General features: G+C 44.5%; 1 protein-coding gene across 2 annotated transcripts in view; it reads right to left on the bottom strand.

Annotated features, from left to right (window-relative positions):
- ankrd13c (ankyrin repeat domain 13C) overlaps positions 1-23,175 on the bottom strand; it is a 158,605-nt gene that overhangs the window by 45,513 nt on the left and 89,917 nt on the right. For both annotated transcript variants that reach the window (XM_072511042.1, XM_072511043.1), the window contains 3 exons: positions 13,273-13,404; positions 10,164-10,325; positions 5,937-6,016 (listed from right to left, as the gene is read on the bottom strand). In XM_072511042.1, coding sequence (XP_072367143.1) covers positions 5,937-6,016; positions 10,164-10,325; positions 13,273-13,404 — 374 coding nt within the window. The remainder of the gene's footprint in view (positions 1-5,936; positions 6,017-10,163; positions 10,326-13,272; positions 13,405-23,175) is intronic.

Below are 23,175 nucleotides of genomic sequence, written 5' to 3'. Positions count from 1 at the left end.
TAGGACCTCGTGGTTGAGGTCTTTGTTCCTGAAATCTTGAATCATCTATTTGTTCGTATTAGTGATTTTCTTTTGTGTTTGATGGTTTTTGCCATGTGCTTGACCTTTTTATGTATTGTTTGATATTTTTTTTCTAGGTTTTTATTCAGTTCTTATTCAAGTGTGTACCAGTGAGAATAGTCATATTTTTGATACCTCGGAATTCATAGAATTCATAGAATTTACAGTGCAGAAGGAGGCCATTCGGCCCATCGAGTCTGCACCGGCTCTTGGAAAGAGCACCAAGATCAACACCTGCACCCTATCCCCATAACCCAGTAACCCCACCCAACACTAAGGGCAATTTTGGACATTAAGGGCAATTTATCATAGCCAATCCACCTAACCTGCACATCTTTGGACTGTGGGAGGAAACCGGAGCACCCGGAAGAAACCCACGCACACACGGGGAGGATGTGCAGACTCCGCACAGACAGTGACCCAAGCCGGAATCGAACCTGGGACCCTGGAGCTGTGAAGCAATTGTGCCAACCGCAATGCTACCGTGCTGCCCCACCTCCCATCAAGTGGACTACCGATTCTTATTAGAAGGTAAAATAAGAGTTCCACAATTCCTTTCCTCTCTCCACAGATGCTGCAAGACCAGAGTATTTCCAGCACTTTGTTTGTATTGAAAATAACTCAGTCTTGTCTAAAATTAATTATAGACGGTGTCCCAAAGTATACTTTGGGAAAGAAATCCAATTTTAATTTGTATAAATCGGCACCATCTACCTCTGCTTCATCATAAGGGAGCTTGTTTCATAAGTTTACACTTTCTCTCTAATGACATTTTCCCACATTAGGTTTGCACGCATGTTCCAGGTACAGGTCACTAAGTCTCTCAGTTCAACGTTTCTAAACTAGGTGAATCTGCTGTTTATGCTCAACTTTATCTCGTTCCTTTAGAATCCTAAAAAGTCATGTCACCTCTCTTCCAGGGTAACATGCTCAATTTGAGTAATTACTTGACATAATTCAACTGTTGACATTCAGGAAAGGAAAGTTGGGTGGTCAGCAGTTTAGTAGGAACTGGTTAAGAAAATAGCAGGCATGTCTCAATACAGGTTGACAGCAAGCTCGAGGGGCAAAGAGGTGAACTATCAGAGAAGGGCAATGGGTTCAATGTAGCTGAGTGGATGGTCTCATCCTTGCTGCCAAGAAGCCCAGTAGGTATTTGTACTAGTTGGGAGGATAGGATGGAGGCAGCAGGAGATGGTTGGTTATGAAGCAATGCAGAATATACAATTCCAGGCAACCAAGAGAATGCACCCAAGCAGCAATCGCATTAAGACTTGTGTGTGTCCATAGCCGTACATCAATCTTAAAGGGAGTACAGGACAATAAACATACCATTTAAAGGAAAATTAAAGTATGGAATAAGGGGATGCACTGAAAGAAGATTACACCAGAGTGAGATGTAAACAGTGTGTAATTGGGAATTTGGTCTCATGTGGGAATTCAGTGCAGAGCGTCAAAGAAGTGTTCCTTTTTCCAGCTTTTCTTTGCCTCCAGTAGTTGGTGAGTTTTCTTTCTTTGTCTCCAAACAAAGAAAGTGCAATTTGTTATTACTTTAGTGGTGTCATTATTGACTAATTAAATACATAATGTTGTACAGAAATAGTGATATGCCATGACTCCAGCATCTGGGAATCTATAGAATGCACTACAATCCCAGACAACCATATTTATAGTAAGTGCCTGCAGCTTGCAGGACTTCAGCTCAGAGTTGCTAAGCTGAAGTCTGAGTTGCAGATATTGTGAGACATTAGGATGGGAAGAGTTAACTTTGACACACTGTTGCAAGAGGCAGTCACATCTCTCATGGAGGGCAGAAGTTTGAGTGTTGGCCAATGGTCAGAGACAAGCAAATGTGACAGTCAGGTAGGGAAGTGGGATCATCAATATGTGGTGACAGAGGAGCTTCAGCCCCCAACTTCGTCCAACAGGTACAAAGTGTTTGCTACCTGTGTGGATGAGGAGAAGGACTGAAAGGTGGATGAGTAGGCTACCCATGACACCATGGTGAAGGATACCATTAAGGTGGGGGAAGCAAAGACAAATTTGGTAGTGACACGAGATAATAGGGACAGAGGGATAGATATGATTCTTTGCAGCCGTAACCAGGAGCTCTGAAGGTAGAGTTACCTGTCCAATGTCAGGGTTAAAGGCATTTCCTTGTGGCTAAAACTTGGGAGTGGGAGGACACATTTGTCAAGGGCCCACACGAGAACCAAGAATGATGTTCTGCTGAGAAAATTTGAGGAGTTAGGTTCCAAATTCAAACATAGACCATCAAAGCGAACTATTCCATTAGGAAGGACTCTACTTGAACCTGACTGGGCCAATGTCCTGGTGAATTGAGTCAGGAAATAAGGTAATTGCAAGGAATAAAAGTTTTTTAAAAATTAAATTAAAGGTTCTTTATATCTAATAGCACAAAGCATCTGAAGATAGATGAACTAGTGGCACAAAGAGGCAAATGATTTAGATCTAATTGCTACTGGAGGCAAGCTTATATGGTGAATAATGTTGGGAAATAAATATTCCAGTGTACACAATATTTCGGAAATACAGACAGAATGACAAAAGAGGAGAGGCAGCCCTGATAGTAATGGGGTGAAACAAATATATTAGTGAGAAAGGATCTTGCCTCAGAAAATCATGAAGTTAAATCAGTATGGGGGAAATTAGAAATAAAGTCAGAAAAAAATACGGTGGGATTAGTTCATAAGCCTGCTAACCAGAGGTATACCATTGGCCAGAGCATTAAACAAGAAATTACAGGATTTTGTAACAAAGGATATGTAATAATTGTGGGGGGTTTTAATCTTCATATAGACAGGGACAATCAAATTGACAAACGTGGTGTCAAAGATGAGTTTATAAAATATTTTTGTGATAGTTTCTTGGAGCAGCACATTATGGAATCAATCTATCTTCGATCTAGTACGGAGTAATGAAACAGGGTTAATTAGTAATGTCATAGTAAAAGATCCATTGGAAAATATTGATCATAATATCTCTGAATTCCATGTTCAGCTTGAAAGTGACATACTCCAATCACAAGAATCTTAAACTTAAACAAAGGCAATTCCATAGGTATGATGAGACAACCCGCCACAGTTAATTGAATAAATAAACTAAAAGATATGAAGGTAAGCAAACAATGGAAACAGTGGGAAACATTTAAAGAAATAGTTCAAAAAAAATTCCATTAAAAAATCACTGTCTGTGCAGTCTGCACATCCTCCCCGTGTGTGCGTGGGTTTCCTCCGGGTGCTCCGGTTTCCTCCCACAGTCCAAAGATGTGCAGGTTAGGTGGATTGGCCATGCTAAATTGCTCTTAGTGTCCAAAATTGCCCTTAGTGTTGGGTGGGGTTACTGGGTTATGAGGATAAGGTTGAGGCGTGGACGTTGGGTAGGGTGCTCTTTCCAAGAGCTGGTGCAGACTCGATGGACCGAATGGCCTCCTTCTGTACTGTAAATTCTATGATAATCTATGAAGACAGACCCATCTGTGGCGCACTCGGGAGGTTGAAGTCAGTATTAGATTAAATTAAGAGGCTTACAATGTTGTCAGAAATAGTAATACGTCTGAGGGTGGAAGTGTCTTAAAAACTAGCAAAGAGCCATCAGAAAATTGATAAAAAGGGAAAAGAAAGAATGAGAGTAAACTAGCTAGAAGCATAAAAACATATCGTAAGACCTTTTAGAAGTATATTTTTAAAAAGGAGCTGAAGTAAACATTTGCCCCTTTGAAGCAGAGGGAGGGGAAACTGTCATGGGAAATGAGGAAATGGCAGGGACATTGAAGACACCCAAAATACTTGTGCATAGTTGAAGACACAAATTTCATACCAGAAATAGGCAATCATCCAGTGGCAAAAAGAGTGAGGAAATTAATACCAGCAGAGAAAAAGTATTGGAGAAACGTTAGTGACTAAAATCAGACAAATCCTCAGGATCCGATGGGCTACACCCTAGGGTTCTAAACAGGATAGCTGTATCACGAGGAGATGTGCTAACTATGATTGTCCTATGATGAGAGGCCGAGTAAATTGGGTCTATATTCTCTAGAGTTTAGACAAATGGAGAAGCAATCTCTTTCAACCGACAGAACTCAAAGGAGCTTGACAGGGTAAATGCTGAGAGATTGTTTTCGCTAGTCAGTGAATCAAAAACAGGAGGAGGTGCCGATTATTTAGGGCCGCAATGAGGAGAAATTACTTCACAAACGGTTTTGATTATTTGGAATTCTCTACCATAGAGGGTTGTGGATGCTCAATTGCTGAATACAGTTTAAGGCTGGGACAGAATTTTGTCTCTTAGGGAATAAGGCGAACAAGAAAGAAAAAGTTGAAGCCCAAAATCAGCCATAATTATAGTGAATAGCGGAACAGGCTTGATGTTCCATATGGTCTACTCCTGCTTCCATTTCTTGTATTTCTGTAAAGAGAACAATGGTTGACAGTAGAGAAAAGAATCTGGGGGTGATTCATGCTTTCCAGGGAACAGCAGGTGATTTTGGTTGGAGATCAGCACCAATAGTGCTTGGATGTAGTTCAGCCAGATCCTCATGTTGGTATAGGTACATATTCCTTTTAATTGTTTACTCAGCATGTACATGGACAAAATGACAATACTGCTACACCACAGTGTTACTAACTGAGTGATATGTTGCAGAATATTTGATGTTAGCAAAATTCTTAAGAGGGGAAAAAATTGACTTTTTGTTTTTTCCCATACTATTATTAGATAGTCCCGAGCAATTAATCAATTTTGTTGGCACATGTGGGTTTCGCCCCCACAACCCAAAAGATGTGCAGGCTAGGTGGATTGGCCACGCTAAATTGCCCCTTAATTGGAAAAATTGAATTGGGTACTCTAAATTTAAAAAAATGTTGCTGGCACAAACCCCCTGATCTACCAAATCTATGAAATTTACTATAATTCACAGCATACCAACATGCCTATTACACAGCATGTATCAAACAAGAAATACTGTCCAGAAATTCCAGATACTTTTTAAAAACAAATTTAGAGTACCCAATTTTTTTTTTCCAATTAAGGGGAAATTTAATGTGGCCAATCCACCTACCTTGCACATCTTTTGGGGTTGTGGGGTTGAAGCCCTCGCAAACACAGGGAGAATGTGCAAGCTCCACATGGTCAGTGACCCGGGGCCGGGATCAAACCCGGGTCCTCGGCGCCGTGAGGCAGCAGTGCTAACCACTGCCAGATAAATACTTAATGCGAGTAGAATCAAAGAACAAACAAAGAACAAAGTAAAGTACAGCACAGGAACAGGCCCTTCGGCCATCCAAGCCTGCGCCGACCATGCTGCCCGTCTAAACTAAAAACTTCTACACTTCCGGCGTCTGTATCCCTCTATTCACATCCTATTAAGGTGCCCCTTAAACGTTACTATCGTCCCTGCTTCCAGCACCTCCTCCGGCAGAGAGTTCGAGGCACCCACTACCCTCTGTGTAAAAAACTTGCCTCGTACATCTTCTCTAAACCTTGCCCCTCGCACCTTAAACCTATGCCCCCATGTAATTGATCCCTCTACCCTGGGAAAAGGTCTCTGACTATCCACTCTTGTCTATGCCCCTCATAATTTTGTAGACCTCTATCAGGTCACCCCTCAACCTCCGTCGTTCCAGTGAGAACAAACAGAGTTTATTCAACCTCTCCTCATAGCTAATGCCCTCCATACCAGGCAACATCCTGGTAAATCTCTTCTGCACCTCTCTAAAGCCTCCACATCCTTCTGGTAGTGTGGCGACCAGAATTGAACACTACACCCAAAGTGTCAGGTTCTTACAGCTGCAAGATTTTCCTTTATTAAAAACAAATTACATTGTAACGTTTGCTAGTAATTCCGCAGTACTTACTTTCCAGACTCTGCTGAGATGTATTCCTCCCAAGTGATTGTGTTAGCAGGTGGGGGACTGAGTGACTGTCTACGAACAGGCTGTTAAAAAGGAAAAAATAAATGTCAATCTACAAGGTTTATAACTAAAAAATGAACCCTTCCCCTTGGCAATTTAAGATGCACAAAACTCATACTTCATGCTCCAGTTATTAAAATTAAATTTATCAATATTTCCCAAATATTGGAGATTTTAACCTATAGCCAAACGGAAAGATTTCCTTTGTCCGAATCCCAGTATCCTGATGCCTAGCTTCTTTGTGCATGTCCACTTGGTCCAGCCAAAGTGAAGTGGGAAGTCAAAAATGTCCTCTCGCCTCATTTGAATTGTTAGACCAGGATGTTCCTACTCCAAAAATCAGATCTATATGGTGTAGAAGGAATGCCAATGAAATTCCAGAACATAGTGGGATGGAGAGCTGATAACAGGGTGATCATCTATTTCAACTCTTATTCCCCAGACCTAATGAAAAGGAAATCTGCTCTCTGTCCCTCATGTCTACAATTTCTCTACACAGTGCACAGAGGAAACATTTCCTCCCAAGTGTCCAAAAGCTTCCAAAGCACCAAATACAGAGTTTAAACATGCATGTAATGCATTTGACTTGTTCAATAGATTAAGAAGCTTTACAGAAGTATACATCTTACCGCATACCAGTTACAACTATTAACAATGGCTTAACTGAGTATTACTCCAACATGGTTTTCAACCCATATTGAAGATCGGGTCCATAAGCAAGAAACACCACGCACCAGGATCTTCCTTGATCAGTTCATTGTCTGGAGCTAATTAGGCAGCATCATCACAAGTACTACAGCAAATCATGAATGCTCATCACCATCTTCTATGAGTAATTAGAAATGTACAATATTGTCTCACATATTGACATTACTCACAACATTACTCACATCCCAAGAAAAAAAACCCAAATAAAATAAAAGCTTTCTGGGGAAAGAAATTAAACCTTCCAGCTAGGAAAAAAACACCGATCCCTTATGAGATTCTCAATTCACATCATGTAACTTTGCTTAGAGCCACTTAAGATCATTGCCACTCAAGAGTTTCATCATATGACTATCTTACAATACCAGTTAAAATTAGTCCAATTAATCTTGCTGACTGATCAACAATTGTACTTAATGTCCTGGTGTTAAAAGGTAATCCTAGAGAATATACCTCCAATAAAAAATTCAGAAACAGACCATTTACGTTTAGTTTTTTCAGACACCAATAAGTTTAAAAATAATTCTGCATTTACTCCACATAATTCTTAATTGGTATCCAAGTTGTGAACTGTAACCAAGTGAAATGGGAAGAAATGGTGAATTCAATTTCTTGAGCAAGTTTCAGACATTTTAGGAGTGTTTACAAACTGGCTATAATGATAACCTAGCTCAATGTGTGACATGGTCAAGCCAGCCAATGAGAGACTGAGTATTTTAATATGTTGTATTTCCATGTAAAGCCATTTCTTGGGAAAAAATCCTGTGAATAAACTATATAGAATGATTAAACCCAGCTAATCAGAGTGCACTAAATCTTCCTGATGGTCATTATAGTACAAGTAAAAGATGCTCAATTAGCATTCTGATTGAGAATGATATTTTTCAGCATGCTCTTAAAAAACCTGCCCAAGTTAACTACTTTTCAAAAGAATTATTTTCTTACCAATTGAACAGAGTACCATAAATTTGCTACAAACCTAACAGACTGTACAGATTAGGCCATACAGAAAAGAATCTGTGATAACAATTTTAAAACATCAATCAATCTTTTCCTCTTCTTAAAGATGTGTGTACACTGGAGTAATTTGACTGCTTTAATATAATTAAGATTTCTTGCTCAAGTTTGTTGGTAGTTACAAAAGTAGTTTCAAAATTAAAAGACATTTTCACACCTTTTCTAAATTTGCATTTAAAAATGCTATTTAGATCTATTCAAAATCCATTTTCATTTTTTTTAAATTTAAAGTGTCCAATTCATTTTTTTCCAATTGAGGTGCAATTTAACGAGGCCAATCTACCCACCCTGCACACCTTTGGATTGTGGGGGTGAGACCCACGCAGACACGGGGAGAATGTGCAAACTCCACGCGGACAGTGATTCAAAATCCATTTTTAAAGTGTTTACTTACTGTAACCTTGGGATTTATAATGATAAAATGCCTGTTATGGTAAACGTGTGCTCTCACCTTTTAAATTCTAAGTCTATCTACAGTTCCCACACGAGGCCACTGGGTGACAGCAAGGAATAAATTTGGCTTCAGGAGAGCAAAAAGGATAATACATACTTTTGTAAAGGGATGCTCTAATTAATATTGTTTTCCAACTTCTCTCCCTCTAAGTGGGTGCAATCACATTACGACAAGTGGTCATAGGCAATTTATATTATAATTGCGGAAATAAGAATATACAGTGGAAAAAGCTGACAGGAATATTTAGTGGAGTACATATTCCCCATGGTGTTTTCATGATGAGTCAGACTTGCAATTTTATAGCAGTAGGTTCATCATCTAGGGAACTTCATGAGAAAACACTGACTTGTGTTGAATAAGACAACCAAAAAATTAATAATGTGGTTCTGAGAATTAAATTTCACAGCTCCATCCATCATTCTATGTAATTTTTAATTTAATTTAAATTAGCTTCTGATCATCTCAATCATCAATTTAACAAACAGAGGCTGTTTATTTCAAAATTCAAATAATCTTTCTGAAGTTTGAATTTTAATGAGGGCACCAGCTGAACTTTGCAAAATTACCAATTTATTACAGCACAGCAGGCGGCCATTTGGCCCATTATGTCTATGCAGCTCTCTCTAGGAGCAATTTACCTAGTGCCATTCCCCTGCCACTTCTCAGTAGCCATGCACATTCTTCCTTTTCAGGTGGCATTGAATGCCTCAAATGAACCTGTCTCCACTATACTCTTCATTTTGAAGGCATTCAAAATGTGATTGTCAAGGTCTTGGAATTCCTGGGTGGGATCCAGATAGGAAGCATCAATACAGGTAGATGAAACAAGGAAAAATATTCAGTTTAATTATGAGTAGATTATTCAGGGAGTTTTTGTGGTGCAGTAGGTAGCATCCCTGCCACTTAGCCACAAGCTTTGGGTGCGAGTCCATTCCAAGACTTGATGACTCCTGAAGGTGCATTCATAACACAGCCAAACAGATAGATCATCAGCTTGCAAATCTTTACTTTAAAAAAAAATAAATTTAGATTACCCAATTATTTTTTCCAATTAAGGGGCAATTTAGTGTGGCCAATCCACCTACCCTGCACATTTTTGGGTTGTGGGGGCGAAACCCACGCAGACACGGGGAGAACGTGCAAACTCCACATGGACAGTGACCCAGAGCCGGGATCGAACCTGGGACCTCAGCGCCGTGAGGCAGCTGTGCTAACCACTAGGCCACCGTGCTGCCCTTGCTTGCAAATCTTTACAATATGCCTACGGCAAATAGTAAAAGCAAGAGAGAGACCTGATCTGACATGTGTGAGATATGGAATGCGTCCCTCAACTTAAAGCCTTCAGGCTAGCAACCTGTTCTCGGAAAACAAGCTACAGGCTAACAGATGCAAGCTCGTAGACTGCCTCATGTGTCTAATGCAGAAAGTAATTTTAAGTATATGTCTAAGATTATTCAGCAGTGAAAGGAATTTATTATTCCATCTACTGAGTCATGTGTATATATTATAATTTAGTAGTGATGGGCAAGGTCCTTTTGGACAAATAGACCACTTTGAGTGCAATGTGCAGATACAGTTCCTAATCATACAAAGGATCAGGATTCCTGAATATGCATGGGACACATTATATTAGGTACATGTCACTCTGGAAGTTGTTGAGCTTGTAAGCTCAAAGTCTCTCACATGCTTTGTGAAATATTGGCGAAAGAAATGGTGAAGTTACTTACATACTGTAGTATTTCAGCAACATAGAGATACTTTATGCTTGGTCTCACCAAATAGTCCTCCATTCATTATCACAGAATACAGAGTTAAGCAGATATCCAGTAATATAAAAACACTATTTTCTAGTCTACGACAACAAAATCAAACTAATTTTAGCAATAAGTAGCTTGTAACTTGAATCCAATTTATTTATTCTCAAATTTAAAAACAAATTTGATCTCATTTAACTCTTCATCAATAACAGACACATTGTCGAGATTGACGTTTACCTCAAAATTTTGTTCCATCAAGTTTCCTCCTTTGCTCAGACTTTCCATTATAGCCTTATTTCTTAGAATATCCTCTTCACTGAGGTGCTCACGGCGCTTTCTTGATTCCAGAACAAGGCCATTTACAGAGTAAAAATCTGCCAAGAAGTTCCCAACTCGCTCCTAAAAAATGTTAGTCTCAAGGTTAGGTAATGGCCTTAATTTATCAATTACATCACATTCTCGTAGAATCAAAGGAAAGCAAATGTGGTGTACAACTCTGGAGACTAACTTTAGCTGGGAATCTAGATTTGGGTAGAGTAGGACAGGACAAAGGAATGGTTATGATTAGCCAAATCAGGGCAGCACAGTAGCGCAGTGATTGGCACTGCTGTCTCACAGCACTGAGGACCCGGCATTAATCCTGGCCCCGGGTCACTGTCCATGTGGAGTTTGCACCTTCTCCCAGTGTCTGCGTGGGAGCTCACACAACCCAAAGATGTGCAGGACAGGTGGACTGGCCACACTAAATTGCCCCTTAATTGGGAGAAGAATTGAGGACTCTAAATTTATTTCAAAAGAAACAAAAACAAAATGATTAGCCAAATTATTTTTCTCATTCCACACCTTAGATTTCTATGATATCCATTATTACCAGACCCCAACAGTGGCTAGGTTACGGGACCCAAAACCCCAACCAATATTTTAGTTTATTTGGAAGACTGCGGAAAGAATGATTCACTCCAGGAGTGATTGCATGAAGAAATAGGGCTTGGGTATTTTTAAAACAAACTTTATTATGAATATAGTATTAAACTTTTTAACTTCACACCCAAAAAGAGCTTACAATTACCCCTTAAACACTACTACGCAACTTCCCATTAAACCACAAGAAAATAAATATACAGTGCTCCCTCTATCTTAAAATCAGCATGGCAGAGTAATACTTGCTTTATAAACAAATTTGGCTCCTGTTAGAACCCCTTCAGCCTCTGGCTAAATTACGAAAAGCTGGTTCAGCTGGATTGTTACAGCTTCTTCCTTGTCCCCAGAAAAGACTGCTCTGCTTTAAATATGATTACTCTTTTATAACTATCCTACGGCAAGAGGAGTGTCAGACTTCACCTCTTCTCTCTCCATAGTCTTCTCCAAAATAGACCCCCTGCATTTCTTGGCTTCACCCAGCAATGACATCACCTCCCCAAGCTGAAAATAAATTACTCTCTGCAGACTGAAAGTACATGAACTCCCCAGGGACTTTCCCCAGTCAAACCACAGTGCATTAGCCCAGACAGAAAAAATACATTCCTATAGTCAATTTCACCTTCTGGCTCCGAGAAACTCCCAAGCCTTCACAAAATAAATTCCTTTTTAAAAACATGACCACTGCAGTCAAACACAATATAACCTCAAACTTTTAACCCTTAAATTGTCTCAATATTTCGACGTCACTATTCCTAAATACTCCATTTGTCACACCCATGGAACTTCTGTCAAGTTCTTCCCTCCATTAATGGCCAAAATAAGAAAGTACACCTTCATTTCTGCTTCCAATTCACTCTGGCCCAGTTAAAAGCATAAGAACTTGAAATATTTTTATAATTCTTGGGATGTGGGCATCACTGGCTAGGCCAGCATTTATTGCCCATCCCTTATTGCCCATCCCCAATTGCCCTGAAGGTGGTGGTGGTGAGCTGTCTTCTTGAATTATTGCAGTCCATGTGGTGAAGGAACCCCCACAGTGCTGCGAAGGAGGGAGTTCCAGGATTTTGACCCAGCGACAGTGAAGGAATGACAATATATTCCCAAGTCAGGATGGTGTGAGACTTGGAGGGGGTAACTTCCAGCTAGTAGTGTTCCCAATGTCCTTCTAGATGGTAGTAGTCATGGGTTTGGAAGGTACTGCCCAAGGAGTCTATGTGCATTCCTGCGGTACATCTAGTCAATCCACTGCTGCCTCTGTACGGTGGTGGAGAGAGTGAATCTTTGTGGATGAGGTGCCAATCAAGCAGGCTTCTTCGTCCTGGATGGTGTTGAACTACCCGAGTGTTGCTGGAGCTGTACTCATGCAAGCAAGTAGAGTATTCCATCATACGCCTGACATGCTCCTTGTAGATGATGGACAGACTTTGGGGAGTTAGGTAAGTTACTCACCACAGGATTCAGAACCTCTGACCAACTCTAGTCACCACAGTATTTATATGATCGACCAGTTCAGTTTCTTGTCAATGGTAACCCCCAGATGTTGATAGTAGAGGATTCTGCAATGATAATGCCACTGTATGTCAAGGGGTTTGGGGGGGAGGGGTGGGTGGAGGAGGTTGTAATACCTCTTGTTGGAGATAGTATTGCCTGGCACTTGTGTGGCATGAATGTTACTTGCCACTTGTCAACCTACGCCTGGATATTATCAGGTCTTGCAGCATTTGGACATGGACTGCTTTTGGATCCAAGGGATCATGAATTGAGCAGAATATTGTGCAAACAATCAGCAAACATCTACACTTCTGACCTTATGATGGAAGGTCATTAATAAAGCAACTGAATGTGGCTTGGTCTAGAACATTATCCTGCAGGACCTCTGCAGTGATGTCCTGGAACGGAGATAATTAAGTGAATGCAGTCAAGGGTTTTGAAACTTGAGTTAACACTGTACACGCCTCGTGGTTAAACTTCAAAAAAGTACTTTGCTGACATTCCAGAGGCCATAAAACATAATATATGAATGCAAGTTCATTTTTTCTTTGCTGCACATTACCTGGGGTTACATAATAAGGGTAGAGAAAGAGGAAAGCAGCAGCACAGCAACTTTGTTCAGTACCAATTATTACAAGTAATAAACAAAATCACAACACCCGTCTTGATTCAAGCATAATACTTCAAGATATCCATCAAATATGCACTGACCATATACCAGTGAATGTATGAACAGCATAAAGTGGTTGTGCCTCTCAATGCAGATTTATGGCATTTGTGTGCCCAATGCTTCAATTATTAGTATTAATTTTTTTGAGGATCCTGTCAGTGTACTGCACTTCTCACAAGTGAACATTTTAGAAAGCTTAATTTATACATTACAGATCACATATAACTTAATGAAAGTTAAGACTCAAATGATAAGCGATCAAACCGTTTTGTCCTCCCGGAAAAGCCAGCCTGTCTGCGCACGTGTGAAGGTAATAGATTTTGTAGATAATGTTGCAGAGTAAATGTCACTGCTCATCAAAATATCTACCTCCTCTTCAGTTTCCATCTCAGATTCCTGAAATAAATTAAATTGGTAGATGAATCAGTAAAAGCAAGATTGTTGTATACCCAAATACTTGCAAATGGCAGAAATACAGGTTTTAAGGGAGGAGAGGCAGTTTGCCAGTGACATATACTATATAATTAGAAGAGAATCCTAGAATTGTTACAGCAGAGGAGGAGGCTATTCCACTTGTCTTGTCATGGCGGCTCCCCACAAGAGCAATCTGCTGGTTTAACTCCCCCACTTGTTCCTCATCGCCCTAAAAATATTTTCACTTCAGATGCTTAAACATTGATGGCTTACTAAAGGAGAAAACAGAAGGAGCGAGATTCTCCCAGACCCCCACCGGGCCGGAGAACCCTCGCAATCGTGCCACGCCGCCAGCACACGATTCTCCGCCAGTCGCGGGCCGCTCTACGCGGCCGGGCTGCCGCCAGCACCATCCACACCTGGTCGCAGCCGGCGGGAATTCTGCTTGCATGGTTGCGGGGCCGCCTGTGGGGGGGGGGGGGCTCCAATGGGGTCTGGCCCGGGGCCCACCGATCGGCGGGCCGACCTCTTGCTCCCCGGGCCTATTTTCTTATGCGCGGCCCCTGAACTCCCGCGCCATGTTGCGTCGGGGCCGGCACGTTGACGGGTTTGTGCCGGCACCACTGCACATGTCCTCCTTGACGCGGTGCCACGGTGCATGTGCGGGCTGGCGTGTCGCACAGTTCGCACCGGCGTGAACCGCTCCAGCGCCATGCTGGCCCCCTGTAGGGGCCAGAATCGGTCTCCCAGCGGCCCGTTCACGCCATCATGAAACGCAACGCCGTTTCCGATGGCGTGGACACTCTGCCGCCGAATGGGAGAATCCCGCCCCACATCTAGAGAAGAAAAATAACACATCCAGAAAAGAAAGATATAATAGAATGGATTTCAAAAGGTCAACCTAAAATTACAGGAGGACGTTAATAAACCTGCAGAATGGGCAACTAGCAGCACAGTAGCACAGTGGTTAGCACTGTTGCTTCACAGCGCCAGGGTCCCAGGTTCAATTCATGTTTGGGTCACTGTTTGTGCAGAGTCTGCACGTTCTCCCCGTGTCTGCATTGATTTCTTCCGGTTTCCTCCCTCAAGTCCCGAAAGTCGTGCTTGTTAGGTTAAGTGGACGTTCTGAATTCTCCCTCTGTACCCGACCAGGCGCCGGAGTGTGAGAACAAGGGGATTTTCACAGTAATTTCATTGCAATGTTAATGTAAGCCTACTTGTGACACTAATAAATATTATTAAATAACTTGCAAATTAAGTTCAACACAGATAAATGTGACGTACTTGGCAGGAAGAACAGGGAGGTCACTAATTGCTTAGATGGCGAGGTGGAGGAACTAAAGCAATCAGAGTACAAACGCACTGATCACTAAACATTGCACCACCAGGTGAGCAAGGCCATTTAAAAAATACAAATCAACCACTAGGTTTTATTTTTATGGTTATGCCAAATTTATATTGAAGCTTAATTATACCAGAATAATACATTCACTTCTGGTTGTCATAAAGAGGTGGCACTGGACAGGTTGCAAAAAATATTTAAAGGGATGATACCTGGAATGCATGGGTATACAAAACAGGAAAGGATGAACAGGCCAAGCATATTTTCTCTTGAAAAATGTCTTTGGGGGGGGGGGGGGAAAGAATCCCCAATAGAGGTCTTTAAAATTATGAAAGATTTTGATAAGAGTGGAAAAGTGGGAATGGTTCCTCTTGTGGGGAAACCAAGGGCCATCAGTAGAAGATAGTCACTAAAAAATCCATTAAGGAATTCAGAAGAAACTTCTCCCAAAGGATGGTAAGAATACAGAACGCTATCACAGGGTTGAAGCTAGTAGTATAGATACATTTAAACAGAAGGCATATAAGGGAAGAGGGTTACAAGGTTACAATGATAGATAGAGATGAGAAAAGGAAGAGACTCAAGTAAACCATAAATGTTGGCATGGATTGTTTAGGGCGAAAAGTCAATTTCAATGCCCTATATCATTCTACGTAATTCCCTTTTGAAATGCACAGCTGAATCTCCCTCCTCCATATATTGCACATTCCAGATTGTACATTCCAGATCCTAACTGTCAGCTGCGTAAACATTTTTCCTCATGTCGCCTTTGGTTCTTTTGCCATTCACCTTGGTGCTCTGCGGTTCTTCATTTTTTTCACTAAGGGAAATTTCTCTTGATCTTATTTGTTCTAAATGCCTCATGACTTTGAGTACCTCTATCAAATCATCTCTCAACCTTCTGTTCTGAGAACAATCCCAGCTTCTTTAATTTATCCTCTTATCTGATCTTCTTCTTTCATGGAACTATTCATGCAAATCTTTTCTGCAACCTCTCAAAAGATTTCAGATCCATCCTAAAGTACCGTGCTCAACATTGGACACGAAAATCCAGTTGAGGCCAAACTCATTAGAACTTACTTGCTGATTTACTCTATTTCTGAAGCCCAGGATCCATGTAACTTTTTAACCACTTTTTTAACCTGTCTTCCATCTTCAATGATTTGTTCACATATATTCCCAGAATTCTCTGTTCCTCTCTGTACCCCCTTCAGAATTGCACCCTTTATTTTTTATTGCTCTTTGTTCTTCCTACCAAAGTGCATTCCTTCACACTTTTCTGCATTAAATTTCATCCGCCACTTGCTGTCTACTCCACCAGCCCATGTCCTCTCAAGTCCATCACTGACCTCGTAGCTCATAATATTTCCAACTTTTGTGTCATCCACAATTCTTAAAAAAAATATTGCGCTGTGCATCCAAGTCTAGCTCATGGACACAGATCAAAAGAAGTAGTGACCGTAGTAATGACCCCAAGGGAACCCCACTGTATACTTTGCTCCAGTCAGAAAAACATTCACCATTATTCTGTAATCTATCACTCCGCAGACTATATACCCATGGATCCAAATTCCCATTTATTTCTCGTGCTTTAACTTTGCTGGCAAGTCTATTTTGTGGCACTTCCACCAACACCTTTTCAGAAGTTCATTTACTCCACATCAACCTGCTCTTTCATCTGTTACAATCCCAGTTGATGTTCTAACTGGACAGAAAGATCCCAGAATGGAACCCAGCTCAAAAGACCGGAACGTTTATTTAGTTTTAGAAAAGGTGAAGGAACACAAATTTTTTTTTTCCAATTAAGGGGCAATTTAGTTAAAATGGTGGTCCTCCCGAGATTCCTCTTTGTGTTTCAGTGCCTCCCGGTGGTGATCACGAAGGCTTTTTTTCAAAAGGATTGAGAAGAGTATCATGAGTTGTGTGTGGGCCGGGAAGACCCCGAGAGTGAGGAAGGGATTTTTGCAGCATAGTAGGGATAGGGGGGGGGGGGCTGGCACTACCGAGCCTAAGTGAGTACTACTGGGCCGCCAATATCTCAATGGTATGTAAGTGGATGGGAGAAGAGGAGGGAGTGGCGTGGAAGAGATTGGAGAAGGCGTCCTGCAGGGGGACTAGCCTACAAGCTATGGTGACGGCGCCGTTGCCGTTCTCACCGAAGAAATACACCACGAGCCCGGTGGTGGTGGCCACTCTGAAAATTTGGGGGCAGTGGAGACGGCACAGGGGAAAGACGGGAGCCTCGGTGTGGTCCCCGATAAGAAATAACCATAGGTTTGCTCCGGGGAGAATGGATGGGGGATTTGGAACATGGCAAAGAGCAGGAGTAACACAATTGAGAGATCTGTTTGTAGATGGGACATTTGCAAGTCTGGGAGCGCTGACCGAAAAATATGGGTTGCCCCAAGGGAATGCATTCCGGTATATGCAACTGAGGGCTTTTGCGAGGCAACAGGTGAGGGAATTCCCGCAGCTCCCGACGCAGGAGGTGCAGGACAGAGTGATCTCAAAGACATGGGTGGGGGACGGTAAGGTATCAGACATATATAGGGAAATGAGGGACGAGGGGGAGATTATGGTAGATGAGCTGAAAGGGAAATGGGAAGAAGAGCTGGGGGAGGAGATTGAGGAGGGGCTGTGGGCTGATGCCCTAAGTAGGGTAAACTCATCGTCCTCGTGTGCCAGGCTAACCCTGGTCCAATTTAAGGTGTTACACAGGGCGCATATGACTGGAGCTCGGCTCAGTAAATTTTTTGGAGTAGAGGATAGGTGTGCGAGATGCTCGAGAAGCCCAGCGAATCACACCCACATGTTCTGGTCATGTCCGGCACTACAGGGGTTTTGGGTGGGGGTGACAAAGGTGCTTTCGAAGGTGGTAGGGGTCCAGGTCGAACCAAGCTGGGGGTTGGCTATATTCGGGGTTGCAGAAGAGCTGGGAGTGCAGGAGGCGAAAGAGGCTGATGTTTTGGCCTTTGCGTCCCTAGTAGCCCGGCGCAGGATACTGTTGATATGGAAGGAAGCCAAGCCCCCGGGTGTGGAGACCTGGATAAATGACATGGCAGGGTTTATAAAGCTGGAACGGATTAAGTTTGTCCTAAGGGGATCGGCTCAAGGGTTCACCAGGCGGTGGCAACCGTTTGTCGAATACCTCAGAAAGATAGAGGGAATGGAAAAGAAGAAGACAGCAGCAGCAACCCGGGGGGGGGGGGGGAGACCAGAAGGACTCTCAGGGATGTTAGTGTATAAGTATAATATGTATAGGTTGTTGTTATAGGTAATTGTATACTGGACTGCTGAATTGTATTTTTGGAGAGTATTTATTTGGGACAAGGCAGTTGCCATTTAGTTTTGTTTTTTAATTTTGATGTTGTTTATATATTATTTATTTCTTGTTTAAAAAACTGGCCATTGTTATTTATATTGTTATATTACTGTGTAAAAGATACACAATGTACTGTTATGGTTGGCCAAAAATTTTGAATAAAATATATTTTTTTAAAAAGGGGGGCAATTTAGCGTGGTCAATCTACCTACCTGCACATCTTTGGGTTGTGGGGGTGAGACCCACGCAGACATGGGAAAATGTCCACACGGACAGCGACCCGGTGCTGGGATTGAACCCGGGTCCTCAGCGCTGAGATGCAGCAGTGCTAGCCACTGCGCCATTGTGCCACCCCCGTACGGGCGTGATTTAACTGAAAACGTCCCAAGTGTCATATCGGGTGTGACTTCCCGGGTGTCTCCTGATGGCAGAGCCGGCTAGACTGCGGCCCATATTTAACGACACTTAACACTGGAAATTATCGCTCATGAGCTTCATGCCAGTACTGACTGTCCTGCCAGTTGTTTCGCTGGAACTACGCCCGATAGCATTTTGCTAACAATGGGGAGCTGCTCATAAACGCTCCCTGCAAACTAGCTCCCAGGTAGCACATGACCACGGCACCAGGTAGACCTACTCCAAGCTTCGGGGATGCCGACCTGGCCGGGCTGCTGGACATCATGGAGGCGCGATGAGGCACCCTCTTCTCCAGAGGGGGGTCAGAAGACCAGCAACAGGGACGCCAATGTGGCCTGGGAGGCAGTGGCCGTCAGTTCAGGCAGTGTGACCAGGAGGACCGCCACACAACGTCGGAAAAGGAACAACGACCTCCACGGAGGCCGCAAGGATAAGTTAACACCGACACACTGGCATCAGCCCCGCATGCCACCCCGACCTCCGCAACCAACCCTCCCTCCCCACCAAACAAGTCGGCAGCTGGCACCTCTACCCCTCCCTCATAGCATATCACTGCACTCGTGCTCCAGCACATCCTGGCACCCACCAGCACAACTCCTCCATGCCCAGGAGCAGTGCCCACACAGCTACCGACATAGATCCCCCTCGGTGCATCAAGCATGCGTGCGGCTCACAATTTCCCCCGTCTCCGCAGGATAAGTTGGCCATAACAGACGGGAAAGGTCCCAGATGGAATGCGGGGTTCCAGAGCGCCCTTACCCCCTTTGAAGAACACGCCTTGGAGATCGCGTGTTTGCCGAGGAGAGAGTGGTCACCAAAAGCAAGATTGTCCTGTGCCGCAAAGGTAGGGATCCACTCTCCCTTCACCCTGATTACCTGTCTCAAGTGAGACAGAATTAACCTTTCCCCTCACTGACACCCAACAGAACAGCTCCGAGGGGAGCTTAGAGGAGACCACCATCGAGGCATCACAGCTGTCATCTCCACTTTCTACCAGTGCAGAGACACACATCTCGGTGGGTGACTTTAGTGCACTGGCTTCTGGGGCACAATCTGGTGAGCATCACACAGTTGCTGATATACATCAGGGGGAGGCAGGAACATCCAAGAGAGTCAGCAGTCAGAGGTCTGCTCGATCCTAGGAATCTGCTGTTCCCCAGTCAGATGCAGAGCAACCGGGCAAGATAACCCCGGAGATGATGCAGATGTTAGGGCACAGCCATGAGATTCTGGAGGAGATGTCAGCGAGTTATTGCCGATTGGAGTCTCACAGGCAAAGGGCTGAGGAGATGGCACCGGCAATGTGTGGCACCAAGGTCAACACTGCTAGGGCAGCAACCGCAGTGGATAGCCTGCAGCATGAGGTCAGCGTCATGCGTGGTGGTCTCAGCGTTGATCATGGCGGAGGGTTTCGACATCATGTCCCAGTCGCTGAGGGACATGTCCAAGTCACAGGTGGACATTGCTGAGGCTCTCCAGATCATGTCCCAGTCACCAAAGAGAATCGCCGAGGACGTCAACACGATGTTGCAGACAATAGGGAGGCCCCCGACACCGGCATGTCTCAAGGTCAGCAGGCAGAACAGGTGACTTGGTGATGCCAGTGACACTGGTAAGTCGGCTTGGGCTCTCAGACTCCAGGAACCCCAGAGGACACCAGCTGAGGGCATCAAAGGCCACAGGACATGAGAAGCAACAGGTTGCCTCCACTCTGATGTGCATTCTGGGGATACACCCAACACGGAAGGTGAAGATTGAGGATCACTGAGCGAGCACCATCTGTAGCTAGGGACAATGGGGGTTTTGAATGTTCACTATTAAAACATGTCACACCTGAAGCCTGTGTCACGTTATTCTTCATAACAAGCCTGCCCCCACCTCCAACCCTAGCTGTTCTCTGCTACCCCCAACCCCCTGCGCAAGGTGGTTCTACAGTAAGAACCCCCGACACAGACCTGTTCAGGTGATGGGTGTGAGCACGCTATAAACAGAAAGAAAGGAGTCAGACTTTGGCATAAACTGAGGAGCACTAGAGTTTACGTCATAACGGGTTATCATCACTCTCCTGCCTCGTATAATGACCCGCTGACATAGGCCCATCACCCTAGAGTGATGGTACAAAGACGCTGGGAGAGGGGAGGGAAAAGAGTAAGATGGTCAATGGTTGGGATGGGGGGGGTAAAGATAAACTGATGGACAAAGCTTCATCCTACGAGACGTGGGCTAGGATGAAGGCCATCCAGGCCCTCTGGGCATGCCGGACCCTCGCCACTGCCTGTGTCCTTCCTCCGGCATTTCCAGGGGTCCTCCACAGGCATGTTCTCCAGCCTCTCCTGGTCCGGCTCATCCTCATCCTCCTCAAACAAGGCCACATGTCTCTTCTCCTCCAGCACGTTGCCCCGCTGCTGTGCCAGCTTGTGGAGCGTAAAGCAGGCCATCACAAAGCGGGAGACCCTCTGGGGGGTGTACTGCAGTACACCACCAGAGCTGTCCAGGTATCGGAACCTCATTTTCAGCAGTCAGATACACCGCTCATTGACAGCATGGGTGGCAGCATAGGCAGAGTTATATTGGGTCTCCACCTCAGTCTCTGGCCTCTGCACTGGTGTCGTCAGCCAGGAGCTTAGCAGGTACCCTTTTTTCTTCCCCAAGGGCCAACCCGATGTCCTGGGGTGGCCCTCGAAGACGCTGGGTATCTCATAGTGTTCCAGGCTGTAGCTGTCACGTACCCTCCCTGGGAAGCGTGAACACATGCTCATGATCCGGAAGCGGTGGTCACATACGAGTTGAACATTAAGGGAGTGGAACCCTTCCTGTTAATGAACGACACTCCCTGATGCCCTCGTGCGCACAAGGCGACATGCATGCCATCCATTACCTCCTGGACCTGGAGAATCCTGGCGATGGGGGAGAATCCTGCTGCCCAGGCATCCTGATGGGCTTGGTCCAGCTCAAAGTTAATACAGTCAGCTGCCCAGGCATACAGGGCATCCATGACTTCATGGATGCACTTGTTCGCTGTAGCTTGGGGAATGCACCACAAGCCCTGCTCGACATTGCATAAATGTCGAGGGCTGCAGTGACCTTCACAGCCACCGGGAGCAGGCATCCTCCTCCTACTCCATGGGGTGCCAAGTTCTCAAGGTGCCACAGTCTCCTTGTTGAGACAGAGCCTCCTGCGGCACATGCTGACATTGAAAGACCAACGACGCCTGTACCTCCTGGGCCGGCATTGGCATCCCTCTCTGGGTCCCTGCATGGCCTGATGGGCGGCTGGGATTGCAGGGTCCTCTCAACCACCCCACAGGGGTGTGGTGGCGCCCTGTACACGTTATGCTGCTACCATCTTCTCCGGCATCTGGCTGTCTGGGCTGCCACGAGCACTGCGAGGGCTGCCACTACAAGATCAACAACACCATTCATCTTGATTACTGTAAGGAATTGGATAAGGAGAGAGACTGAAAATCAGTTGGGGCTTCCACCCCAGGACCATCGTATCCACCGAGCCTCCCCCACTTTTAAGCGTCCTGCCTTCTCTCAGAGCCATCCACTGAGACAGTTGTGCTGGAGAATCCTGCTCTGCACACTAACCCCCGGCCACAACAAGTGCCCTTAAGTCCTAGACCCTTGCTGGGAACATTAGGGAGACCGTGCTCAGGTACCCTCCCCTGATCCACACACTCAACTCTCTGGTTGCGGGGATATCCACAGTGCTGAAGCCCAGCTCTTGGGTGTTTGACTGTTGGCTGCTGCCTATGTGATGTTGATGGCCCAGGCAAAGTGTCTAGGCCTCAGTTTGATTGGGATGGTCGGGAATAACACTCCTCTGAGATGTGGCACGCTTACCCACATGAATGCACTTGAGAACTGTGAAGTGCTCACATAACTAACAATGCCAGTTCTTCATTAGCAATAGACTTCAGCTGTGCAGCCAGAGGCTGCTCACAGCCAAAGGGAGTTAAAGTGACCGTCAGCATATAACTACGAACAGGGCTCAGTCCTGGAAGTGTTTGGTAGGACAGACAGGCAGTTATAGTTAGTTGCCCCTGTTATGGGAATGCACAATATTGGACGATGGCCTGTAGGCCCCACAAACCCTAGGCCCCTTACCCCCCCCCCCAAACCATGGGGCTCCCCTGACCTATAATACCACCCCCCCCCCCTCCTTCCCACCCCGAGCACTGGGGTAGCAGCTCTAATGTCCCATGGCTGCATGGCGGGGAATGGAAATGGCTACTCAGCTCCCCTCAGCAGCCATTGCGCTAGCTCCCCGTTTTTTAAATAGTAGTGCTAAATGATGCACCCAGTGACCTCTCACTGAGGAGCCAGCTAGTTCCCGGGTGGCCGTTAGATTGGGCTTCCATCTCGCTAAGAGATGGAGATCGATCTTAATTGGTGTCTTGTCACATCGAGGCCAAGGTTCGTGAGCATATATAATATGTAATAATATTTATCAGTGTCACAGGTAGGCTTACATTAACACTGCAATGAAGTTACTGTGAAAAGCTCCGACTCCTGTTCGGGTACACGGAGGGAGAATTCAGAATCTCCAATTCACCTATCAAGCATGTCTTTCGGGACTTGTGGGAGGAAACCGGAACACCTGGAGGTAACCCACGGGGACAGAGGGAGAACATGTAGCCTCCGACAGACAGTGACCTAAGCCGGGAAT

The sequence above is a fragment of the Scyliorhinus torazame genome, chromosome 7 (genome assembly GCF_047496885.1).
Source record: "Scyliorhinus torazame isolate Kashiwa2021f chromosome 7, sScyTor2.1, whole genome shotgun sequence".
Taxonomy (NCBI): domain Eukaryota; kingdom Metazoa; phylum Chordata; class Chondrichthyes; order Carcharhiniformes; family Scyliorhinidae; genus Scyliorhinus; species Scyliorhinus torazame.
Note: the sequence above shows the minus strand (reverse complement) of the source record. Positions and strands in the feature narration are given on the sequence as shown.